At 42.1% G+C, this 12,637-nt stretch overlaps 1 protein-coding gene across 1 annotated transcript in view; it reads left to right on the top strand.

The window, feature by feature from the left end:
* Positions 1-12,637, top strand: part of LOC112255187 (low-density lipoprotein receptor-related protein 1B) — a 112,025-nt gene that overhangs the window by 19,239 nt on the left and 80,149 nt on the right. Inside the window, exons 21-26 of the mRNA XM_042324997.1 lie at positions 114-243; positions 7,842-7,968; positions 8,797-8,957; positions 9,812-9,939; positions 10,585-10,689; positions 10,898-11,167. Of these exons, the coding sequence (XP_042180931.1) occupies positions 114-243; positions 7,842-7,968; positions 8,797-8,957; positions 9,812-9,939; positions 10,585-10,689; positions 10,898-11,167 (921 nt within the window). The remainder of the gene's footprint in view (positions 1-113; positions 244-7,841; positions 7,969-8,796; positions 8,958-9,811; positions 9,940-10,584; positions 10,690-10,897; positions 11,168-12,637) is intronic.

Genomic DNA, 12,637 nt, shown 5'->3' with positions numbered 1-12,637 from the left:
AAGAGACATAGGACATACTTCTCAAGTAAGACATACATCAAATGTAATGAATTGACTGACTTGTAATGCAATGGTTGAACACTGTACAAAGTCATGTTTGGGTTGTTTACAAGGTAATATCTATTGGACGGACCATGGCTTCAACATCATAGAGGTTGCTCGACTCAGTGGCTTGTACCGAGCCGTGGTGATAGCTGATGGACTTGACCAGCCCAAAGCCATTGCTGTGCACCCGGTGAAAGGGTGTGTACAGTTTTTCATTTCAGTCAACACTTTGAAGTCCATCTGCTTGGTATGTAATGAACACATCCTATCTACATAACGTATTCCCTAGAAATGACCACCAAATAACCAATGTTTTAATTCAATTTGATAGCCAGTGGTAATGACCGTCATAAAACGATCTTTGCGAGGTTATATAGTAGAATTATATAATTACAGTGCTGTTAGAAAGTATATACACCCCTTGATTTTTTCCACATTGTGTCAGAATCCAAGGGGCGGCCGACTCAGGTGTACTGGCCGTCTCTCTCTCGGGGGTAAACCCTTGTGTCCCCTGGCATACTGGCCTTTTCTATTCAGTTTTTTCTGTTGGTTACTTTAATTATATTTTAATACTATAGAATTTGTATGCATTCACAAATGTCGACTGCACGATCATTTTGGGGTTTTATGTCATGTTTTTATTTTATGCGTCTGTCTCAACAGTATTTCTATCTCAGCTCTGTGCAAAGTGTTTTCAAATCTCAGGCTATTGGATATATTTCCATCTCAAGCTAACTCATGGATAGACTAACCTGTTCCCCCGCACATTGACTCTGTACCGGTACCCCCTGTATATAGCCTCCACATTGACTCTGTACCGGTATCCCCTGTATAAAGCCTCCACATTGACTCTGTACCGGTATCCCCTGTATAAAGCCTCCACATTGACTCTGTACCGGTATCCCCTGTATAAAGCCTCCACATTGACTCTGTACCGGTACCCCCTGTATATAGCCTCCACATTGACTCTGTACCGGTATCCCCTGTATAAAGCCTCCACATTGACTCTGTACCGGTATCCCCTGTATATAGCCTCCACATTGACTCTGTACCGGTACCCCCTGTATATAGCCTCCACATTGACTCTGTACCGGTATCCCCTGTATATAGCCTCCACATTGACTCTGTACCGGTATCCCTGTATAAAGCCTCCACATTGACTCTGTACCAGTATCCCCTGTATAAAGCCTCCACATTGACTCTGTACCGGTACCCCCTGTATATAGCCTCCACATTGACTCTGTACCGGTATCCCCTGTATATAGCCTCCACATTGACTCTGTATATCCCCTGTATAAAGCCTCCACATTGACTCCCCTGTATAAAGCCTCCACATTGACTCTGTATCCCCTGTATAAAGCCTCCACATTGACTCTGTACCGGTACCCCTGTATATAGCCTCCACATTGACTCTGTACCGGTATCCCCTGTATAAAGCCTCCACATTGACTCTGTACCGGTACCCCTGTATATAGCCTCCACATTGACTCTGTATACCCCCTGTAGCCTCCACATTGACTCTGTACCGGTATCCCCTCTGTATATAGCCTCCACATTGACTCTGTACAGTGCGGTACCCCTGTATATAGCCTCCACATTGACTCTGTACCCCCCTGTATATAGCCTCCATTGACTCTGACTCCCCCTGTATATAGCCTCCACATTGACTCTGTACCGGTACCCCTGTATATAGCCTCCCATTGACTCTGTATACCCCCTGTAGCCTCCACATTGACTCTGTACCGGTACCCCCTGTATATAGCCTCCACATTGACTCTGTCCACATTGACTCTGTACCCCCTGTATATAGCCTCCACATTGACTCTGTACCCCCTGTATATAGCCTCCACATTGACTCTGTACCGGTACCCCTGTATATAGCCTCCACATTGACTCTGTACCCTGTACCCCACATTGACTCTGTAGCCTCCACATTGACTCTGTACCGGTACCCCTGTATATAGCCTCCACATTGACTCTGTACCGGTACCCCTGTATATAGCCTCCACATTGACTCTGTACCGGTACCCCCTGTATATAGCCTCCACATTGACTCTGTACCGGTATCCCTGTATATAGCCTCCACCCCCTGTATATAGCCTCCACATTGACTCTGTACCGGTACCCCTGTATAAAGCCTCCACATTGACTCTGTACCGGTACCCCTGTATATAGCCTCCACATTGACTCTGTACCGGTACCCCCTGTATATAGCCTCCACATTGACTCTGTACCGGTACCCCCTGTATATAGCCTCGCTACTGTTTTTTTACTGCTGCTCTATTTCTTATTTTTTACTTAACATACATTTTTGTTAAACCTGCATTGTTGGTTAAGAGCTTGAAAGTAAGCAGTTCACTGTAAGGTCTACACCTGTTGTATTGAGCGCTTGTAACAAATAGAATTTGACTTGATTAGTCTTAACTTGTTTAGAGTACTTATAATGTAAATATATTGATTTCACCTTCCTACTACAGCAGAGCTATTTGAAATAGATTTCAGAACACGTTTATAAGATACTAGCCTACTCCTATCCCCCAAACAAAACCAAAGGTGCTATGATTGTACTTAAGAGGAATATTAATCTTAATATGAAGGTGGGGGTCTCTGGTGGAGACACTGATTGACAGAATTGTTATACCTCGGGTTACTATTAATGGCACTACATTATGTTTGTCCTCCATGTATGCACCAAATGCTTTTGATAAATACTTTTTTGAAGACCTGAAGCTTAACTTGTTAGACTTCCCAGACTCAGTGACCATCCTTGGTGTAATGAACCCGATGGGAGACAGAGCTGGTTTCAAGCGCAGGGCGCAGCAGGTGTTTATTGTAAAGGACCACAGGAGGCAGGTAACTGGGTCCAGGGGCAGGCAGAAGTTCATACACAGGGGGTCCAAAAAGGCAACAGTACAGGCAGGGAAAAGGCTAGTAACGTTGTCCGGGAGATCAGGCAAAAGGTTGATAACAGGAAATCTGATACAGGCAGGGAATAGGCAAGAGGCGTCGTTAGTGAGGCGGGCAAAAACTATCAGACACGGGAGGATTATGTTACAGGAAAAACAGGGCTCCGAATAGAAGAGTGTCACAAAACAAACCATACCTCACAGTGATGGTGTGCAAAGACTGAACTAAATAGTGTGTGATAATGACATGCAGGTGTGTGAACAGGTGATTAGAATTCAGGTGATTGGGATCTGGAAAGTGAGCTGCGCTCAGGGGATCTACGTGTTTGAGGGTGTGAGTTGGGCGCAGACGTTACACTTGGGGGAGATTTTAACTTGACTCTAGATCCTACAATTAATACCACCAGTGATATCCTCTTGGCACTCCGGGCACCTTGGAATTATATTAAGACCTTTTTAGATGACTTGAACATTGTGGATGCCTGGCACCTAACAAATCCTAATACTAGAGATGATCTTATTTTCTGCCCCATCATCAGTCTTTCTCACAAATTGATTCTCTTCACCTCCCCTGTTTCTCTGAAATGTACATCCCCATGCAGAGATTTGAACTATGCTGCTATCTGACCATTCTCCATTATTGATTTATTCTGAGATTTCTCCAGGATTCACAGGTTTTAAGAAATGGCGTTTCACTGTTTTTCTTTTGCCGGATAGGGAAATCTCAATCTACATTTTTGATATCTTACAAAGTGGGATTAAAATGGATTGAATTATAATTTTTGGTGGAAGATATTTTTCATTTTTTTTAACGTTTATAAAAATCATGAATAATAAAACACTAATATAGAGTGCATTCGGAAAGTATTCACTTTACAGCCTTATTCTAAAATTGATTAAATTAACTTTTCCCTCATCAATCTATGCATGATATCCCATAATTACTCATTGAAACAGGTTTTCTTTTAATTGTTGCATTTATAAAATAAACCCCCCAGAAATACTTGTGTTACATGAGTATTCAGACCCTTTGCTATGAGACATAAAATTGAGCTCAGGTGCATCCTGTTTCCATTGATCAACCTTGGAGATGTTTCTACAACTTGATTGGAGTCCATCTGTGGTAAATTCAATTGATTGGACATGATTTGGAAAGGCACACTGCTGTCTATTTAAGGTCGAAGGAATTGTCCGTAGCGCTCAGAGACAGGATTGTGTCGAGGCACAGATCTGGGGAAGGGTACCAAAACATTTCTGCTCCATTGAGGGTCCCCCATTGAGGGTCCCCAACAACACAGTGGCTTCCATCATTCTTAAATGGAAGAAGTTTGGAAGCACCAAGACTCGTCCTAGAGCTCGCCGCCCAGCTAAACAGAAATCGGGGTAGAAGGGCCTTGGTCAGGGAGGTGAAAGGTACATGACAGCCCGCTTGGTGTTTGCCAAAAGGCACCTAAAGGACTTTTAGACCTTGAGAAACTAGATTCTCTGATCTGATGAAACCAAGATTGAACTCTTTAGTCAGAATGCCAAGCGTCACATCTGGAGGAAACCTGGCACCATCCTTACGGTGAGGCATGGTGGTGGCAGCATCATGCTGTGGGGATGTTTTTCAGCGGCAGGGACTGGGAGACTCGTCAAGATCGAGGGAAATATAAACAGAGCAGATCCTTGATGAAAATCTGCTCCAGGGCACTCAGGACCTCAGACTGGGGCAAAGGTTCAGCTTCCAACAGGGCAATGATCCGAAGCACATAGCCAAGACAAGGCAGGAGTGGCTTCGGGACAAGTCTCTGAATGTCTTTGAGTGGCCCAGCCAGAGCTTGGACTTGAACTCGATCGAACATCTCTGGAAAGATCTGAAAATAGCTGTGCAGTGACACTCCCCATCCAACGAGACAGAGCTTGAGAGGATCTGCAGAGAAGAATGGGAGAAACTCCCCAAATACAGGTGTGCCATACTTGTAGTGTGTCACGTTCGTTGTAAGAAGGAGACCAAGGTGCAGTGTGGTATGGGTACATTCTTCTTTATTATAAGAACGAACACTAAACAAACTAACAAAATAACAAAACGAACCGTGAAGCTAATATGAGTAGTGCAGACAGGCAACTAAACATCGAACAAGAACCCACAAACACAAAAGGGAAAATGGCCACCTAAATACAATCCCCAATCAGAGACATCAGAACACCATAGACATATACAGTGGGGCAAAAAAGTATTTAGTCAGCCACCAATGGTGCAAGTTCTCCCACATGAAAATATGAGAGGCCTGTCATTTTCATCATAGGTACACTTCAACTATGACAGACAAAATTAGAAAAAATCCACCATAATTTATTGCAAATTATGGTGGAAAATAAGTATTTGGTCACCTACAAACAAACAAACAAGCAAGATTGCTGGCTCTCACAGACCTGTAACTTCTTCTTTAAGAGGCTCCTCTGTCCTCCACTCGTTATCTGTATTAATGGCACCTGTTTGAACTTGTTATCAGTATAAAAGACACCTGTCCACAACCTCAAAACAGTCACACTCCAAACTCCACTATGGCCAAGACCAAAGAGCTGTCAAAGGACACCAGAAACAAAATTGTAGACCTGCACCAGGCTGGGAAGACTGAATCTGCAATAGGTAAGCAGCTTTGGTTTGAAGAAATCAACTGTACTTATTTTCCACCATAATTTGCAAATAAATTCATTAAAAATCCTACAATGTGATTTTCTGGATTTTTTTTCCTCATTTTGTCTGTCATAGTAGAAGTGTACCCATGATGAAAATTACATTATTTTACCTGTGCTTAGCTGTATTCCGTGTATTTTTATCCAAGAAAACTCCTTAGTCCTTACCGATGACAAGCATACCCATAACATGATGCAGCCACCACCATGCTGGAAAATATGAAGATTGCTACTCAGTGACATGTTTTGTTGGATTTGTCCTAAAATAACGCTTTGTATTCAGTATTACTTATTAAGTGCCTTGTTGCAAACATGATGCATGTTTTGGAATATTTGTATTCTGTACAGGCTTCCTTCTTTTCATTCTGTCATTTAGGTTAGTATTGTGGAGTAACTACAATGTTGTTGATCCGTCCTCAGTTTTCTCATATCACAAACTCTGTAACTGTGTTAAAATTACCATTGGCCTTGTGGTGAAATCGCTGAGCAGTTTCCTTCCTCTTTGTAGTGACTGGGTGTATTGATACACCATCCAAAGCCTAATTAATAACTTTACCATGCTCAAATGGAAATTCAGCGTATCCTCTTTATATTTTTACATCTAGGGGCGGCAGGTAGCCAAGTGGTTAGAGCATTGGTCCAGTAACGAAAGGGTGAAAATCTGTCATTCTGCACATGAACAAGGCAGTTAACCCACTGTTCCTAGGCCATTATTGTAAATAATAATTTGTTCTTAACTGACTTGCCTAGTTAAATAAAGGTTTAAAAAATCTTCAAATTCCTTTCTTTGCAAGGAATTGAAATACTTCCCTGGTCTTTGTGCTTGAAATTCACTCCTTGATTGAGGGACCTTTTTATGTGTAGGGTACAGAGATGGGGTAGTCATTAAATATCATGTTAACCACTATTATTGAACACAGAATCAGTCCATGCAACTTACGTGACTCGTTAAGCACATTTTTACTCGTGGACTTATTTAGGTCTGCCATAACAAAGGGGTTGAATTATTATTGACTCATGATATTTCAGCTTTACATTTTTCATTAATTTCAAAACATTTCAACAACAGAATATTCCGCTTTGACGTTATGGGGTATTGTTGTGTAGATCAGTGACAAAAAAATATCAATTTAATCCATTTTAAATTCAGGCTGTAACACAACAGAATGTACATACAACATCAAGCAATTACCAGCCAATAAAATCTAAACTCTCCACCCTTCATCCAAAGCAAACTATAAAGTTTAAATACAGTATTTCCCCACTCTCTGCATTCATAACTGATTACACTGTCTCACATGTTCAGCTTCTCAATCATTAATAACAGGGAAAGAAAGGGTCCATTTTCCCACATCAGCTTAGACTGCAGGGCACTTTCCTATTGATTCCACCCCTGATGAGAGATGCTAATGAACCAGGATAAGCAGCTGAGGAGAATAGAGATGAGTCTACTGGCACTGAGTGGGTCTACTGTCACAGCTTGTGCCTCACCTGCGCCGGGCTAATTAATGTTGTCTCCCTCTAACCCCTATTATTCATAGCATTGTATGCATGCATTACCCGGAGATCTCGTGTAGAGAGCGATAACTTTATGTGGCAATCACGCTGATTGCTTAAATTAAAGCCAATATAGAAATATGTCAACAACTGGCCCCCTATGGATATTAGAGTTTGTGTGAGGAGATTGGAGCCAGAGCATACTGTCGTGTTATTTTTCATTATTTATAATTGGTGCATTCACAGTTAGTATGCCATAACCGTTGGAACATTGATCAGCTGCTTGCCTCACTATTAGTATTCTGAAAGGGAGTTGAACATGTCTACTCCACTGTCTATCCATACCAGCATGGAGTTCAGCCTCCTTGAATTATGCATCGATACCGTTATGCCCCTGCGATTTCTTTGCAAGCTCTGTGCCGTGTACATGTTTGTTACTGACGTGCTGCTTATTGTATTGATGTCATTTTCGTCATGTGCCTGTGTGTCTAATACTGATGTGTTGATGCTGCTGATTTGGTCCAGTTCCCTCTTGAAAAAGACATCTTTATAGCAACTAGACCCAAAGAAAAATGGTCTACCGATTATGAACAATACACGTTAGATCAACCCAAAGCATTTCCTGTCAGTGTAAGAGGTGACTGTAAAGTATGAGCATTGTTTGGTGGTGGTGGCCGTGGACTCTTCTTACCCTTCTGTTGTCCTCTTGGCCAGGTTTCTGTTCTGGACAGAATGGGGACAAAGCCCCTGCATCGGTCGGGCCCGGCTGGACGGATCAGACCAAGTTATTCTGGTCAACTCTGGAATAGCATGGCCCAACGGGATCTCCATAGACTATGAGGTATATTTAAGCAATAAGACCGGAGGGTGTTTTGTACATGGCCAATATACAGCTACGAGCTGTTCTTAGGCGAGGCGCAACGCCGAGTACCTGGATACAGCCCATAGTCGTGGTACAGTAAAATTGGCCGTATACCACAACCCTCCCGAGCTGCCTTATTGCATTTTAGAAACTGCTTACCAACGTAACTAGAACAGTGAACAGTCATTTTTTTGTCATACCCGTGGTATACGGTCTGATATACCACGGCTGTCAGCCAATCAGCGATCAGGGCTCGAACCACCCAGTTTATAAAATATAATAATGAATGCCATTTAGCAGATGCTTTCATCCAAAACAGCTTATAAACATTCATCTCCAAAAGTTATTGGCACCCTTGCTAAAGATTAGCAAAAAAGACTATGAAATAAATCAAACACAAATACCGAGCTATATTATATGGTATTATTTTGATTTTATTATTCGATTATTTCAAAGTAATACAATTGCAAAAAGAGATTTTGTTGAACAAGTTCAAAAAGAAATAATCTCAAAAAGTCCGGCGTCAAAGTTATTGGCAATCAGTGGGTGCAGGCATTGTATTACTTGTGACCCGAGAGGGAATCAAATCCATGGCGTTGATGTTGCTAGCTCCACACTCTTACCCACTGAGCCAAGCAGGAGGACCAGGTGTTTTTGTCCCCCAGAGTGCACACACAGCACTTTAGCCTCCCTCTGATCTTCCTGGCTGAAGTGGCATTACACTCTGCTTTGTGTTATCTTTTTTTATAACGATACTCTTCCCACCATCATATACCTGAAGTTTATTTTCTCAACATTGTATTCTAGGAAAATAAATTATATTGGTGCGACGCCCGCGCCAACAAGATAGAACGGATCAGCCTTGAGAGCGGAGAGGACCGGGAGATAGTACTGTCATCCTCAGCCAGCAACGCAGTGGATCTCTTTTCAATGGCCGTCTATGGGGCTTACATATACTGGGCTGACAGGTAATTTATTCTTCCAGAAATGTTATAGTATAGTACAGTCTCTCCAAACAGGCTCCATAGAAGCCTTCGCCAGCTGCTCTACCCTTGTTGGATTAACCACCTGCACCACAAGGTCACTTTAAATACCAATCTAATTGACAGAGAAAAAGGCAGAGCATTTAGAAAAGACACCTTCTCTCTATTTAAATTGTGCGTACCTACCTCAATGTCATCCACAAGGGCAGCTAGGTCCCGTCACCTTCTGTCAGACCAGCTGTCGAGCATATTTTAGCTTCTGTCTAGTGTATTTAGATGAGTTCTTCTGTTTTAATTAGTCGAGGGCCATTGATTATCCCTGTGTCGAACTTCCTGTCACCTGGTGTCAAGCTCCCTCCTCTTCCTGTTGGTTGTGTTTGTGAGTGTGTGTGTGCGCGTGTGTGCGTGTGTGTGTGTGTGTATGAATGCGTGTGTGCGTGTATGAATGTGTGTGTGCGTGCGTGTGTGTGTGTATGAATGCGTGTGTGTGTGTATATGAATGCATGTGTGTGTGAATGCGTGTGTGCGTGCGTGTGTGTGTGTATGAATGCATGTGTGTGTGTGTGTGTATGAATGCGTGTGTGCGTGTGTGTGTATGAATGCGTGTGTGTGTGTGTGTGTGTGTGTGTATGAATGTGTGTGTGCGTGCGTGTGTGTGTGTATGAATGCATGTGTGTGTGTGTGTGTATGAATGCGTGTGTGCGTGCGTGTGTGTGTGTATGAATGCGTGTGTGCGTGCGTGTGTGTGTATGAATGCGTGCGTGTGTGTGTATGAATGCGTGTGCGTGTGTGTGTGTGTGTGTGTGTGTGTGTGTGTGTGTGTGTGTGTGCGTGCATAGGGCTCATGCCAGAGGCTCCATTCGCAGAGGTGTTAAGAGTTATCCAACGGAGGGAGCCACGACTTTGAGGAGTGGTCTGGGAGTCAACTTGAACGATATCAAAGTCTTTAACCGAGGACGGGAGAAAGGTTGAGGTTTCAACTTCCTTATCACTTCCTTATTATTTCATGTTCTTACCTGGCTGTCAGTACCTGTGGTTGTTAAGTGTTCTAGAATAGACCTGAGATTAAAGGGCCAATCAGCAGTTGAAACAATAACATCGTTCTTCCCACCACTGTTTCAGTAAAAAGCTGAAGGATGGGGCTGGAAAAATGTAATCACTCTCAAATGCATAAACAGAGGTATGGATGCAAGGATATCCATGATATTTAAATTGGAGTTTAACCATGTTTTGTTAACATTTACTTTGTTTTCCAACATTGGAGTTAAACAAGCTTATATTTGGGGTTCTGTTGGGGTACAACAGTTATACTAAGCTTATGAGGCATTTATTTCTAAGTTATATTATTCAAGAATCAAAGGTACAAATCATTTATTAATATGTTCAAAAATGGATGCAGCAACTGCTGATTGCCCATTTTAATGTGAAGGTATTTCAACCTCTCAATACAGAAGCGTAATATCTGAATATTGACTAACATTGATACTGCAACTTCATAATGGAATCTTATTCCTTATGGTCAACACAATACATTTCAGATTGACAGCCAATAAGACTGTGGGGAACCTGACTTGATCTCTGACCTTTGACCCTGTCGTTGACTTCCCTACAGGAACCAACCTGTGCGGCCAAAACAACGGAGGCTGCCATCAGCTGTGTTTCCACCAGGGCAGTGGGAGGAGGACGTGTTCCTGTGCTCACGGCTACCTGGCTAAAGGTCATCAGTAATCTTTTGTGTTTTGATTCTCTTTTCTTTCTTTGATTCTATCTCTTTTATTGCCTCTTGTTTGTCTTTTATTCTTACATGTATTTATTTTTACTGTAAAGTGTGTAGCGATTTTACATTTTTTCCATATCAAATGGTTCTTATTTCAATTAATCACAGTTTTAAAGGCTCAATTACGTAATCATTGTCGTTTGATTAGACGGTCTCAGCTGTCACCAGTACAATGGCTACCTTCTCTACTCTGAGAGGTCGATCCTGAGGAGCATCCACCTATCAGACGACAGCGACCTCAACTCTCCCCTCAGGCCCTATGAGAACCCTGCCTACTTCAAGAATGTGATAGCGCTGGCCTTTCATCACCAACAACAGAACTCTGGAGTCACCAACCGGATTTTCTATAGTGACGTTCACTTTGGGAATATACAGGTTGTCAATGACGACTGGACTGGACGGAGAGTGATCGTTGAGAGTAAGTTCACTTTGATAAAGTGTTTGTCTGCTCATTTATCCAATTACTAAGTTAATTACTAACTGTTCGGAAAGCTGGAAAATGTTTGGTTTATCATATCTACAGATGTAGGATCTCAATTTGAGTCAATTTGCTACAGCAGGAAAATAATCTTGCAGCAACAAGAAATGTGAATTTTTGTAGGGACAAATCAAATCTCAAATTTCTAAGTGGTAATGACAAACTGTAGAGGCCTTTTAAAACCTCAAATACACTGCTGTGCAGGAAAATTCTCAGCAACCAAAGAGTGATTAAGATTCTACATCTGTAGCAAAGAGAAACGGGGAAGTGGAAATCCTTGTAGAATGCACTTGCGTTCTCTTCTCACCTCCTTTCACATTGAAAGCGTTCATTATTTCATTTCTTCACCATACTGTAGCTTCCTCCCTGCCTTCAGAAAGATGAGAGAGAAGACTGATGAGCAAGTAAAGCTGCTGTTTCAAGTAGTGAACATTTCTTTCCCCCAATTTCAAAAGTCTTCAACTCTCCATTGACAAGAGCTCAAACTGTTACTTGTAGTATGAAACCAGGGGGATCCCACATAATCTGACTGCCTTTCATGTCCCACTGATGTCAACACTTAGAGGCCGACTCAAGCCTCTTTTGTACGTCTGACAGAAACTCTGATCTTTTGCCACTTCTATTGCTTTCATTTTGTCTCTGAACGAAGTAGCAAAACTATCAAAGACGGCGTTGTACAGCAAGATGAGATGTCAGTTGCAATGATTTTAGAAATGATACATTAAATTCCGTTTGCTTCCATTTAAGAAACGTTTTTCAACAGAATCTGAAAATTGAATTCACCGCTGATCACGCGTTAACACAGTTCACTTTCATAGCAGCCATGTTGTATTCCTTCTTGCATCTATGTGCTCTCCTCCTCTCACCTTGTCCCTTCGCTTGTGGACTTCAATGCACAACACATCAACTGTATGTGACCAGGCGAAAAAACATTTCCAAGCCAAACCGCTACACACAACCTACATCAATGTCACCATATTAGCTAAAGTAGCTAATAGAACTAATCCGTTAGTAAACCTGTACGATCATGCAGTAACGTTAGTGTACAGTCAGTAAGCAGTTACACCGGCGGGCCCCGGTGGCAATAAATTTGTCAAACCAAAAGCTTACCTTAACTTGGAAGAGTTCCAGGGCTGTGTTGGAAAATCATAGCCAGCCAGCTAGCTAACACAACATCCCTCTGTTTGAGCCGGGTGTTTCAGTAGGCTGAACTATCTAGCTGCATTTGCTAGCTAAAAAAGTGAAACTGAAAGTGAAAAAAATACTCTCTTTTTTCTCTCTTGCTTCTCCTTCATTTTTTATTTTATGAAATTCACTGTCTTTCTCTCTCTTTGAGTCATCTACTCACCACATTTTATGCATGGCAGTGCTAGCTAGTCATAGCTTATGCTTTCAGTACTAGATTCATTC

Source organism: Oncorhynchus tshawytscha, linkage group LG07, assembly GCF_018296145.1.
Source record: "Oncorhynchus tshawytscha isolate Ot180627B linkage group LG07, Otsh_v2.0, whole genome shotgun sequence".
NCBI classification, from domain to species: Eukaryota; Metazoa; Chordata; class Actinopteri; order Salmoniformes; family Salmonidae; genus Oncorhynchus; species Oncorhynchus tshawytscha.
The sequence above is the reverse complement of the archived record's forward strand: the minus strand, read 5'-3'. Positions and strand labels throughout refer to the sequence as shown.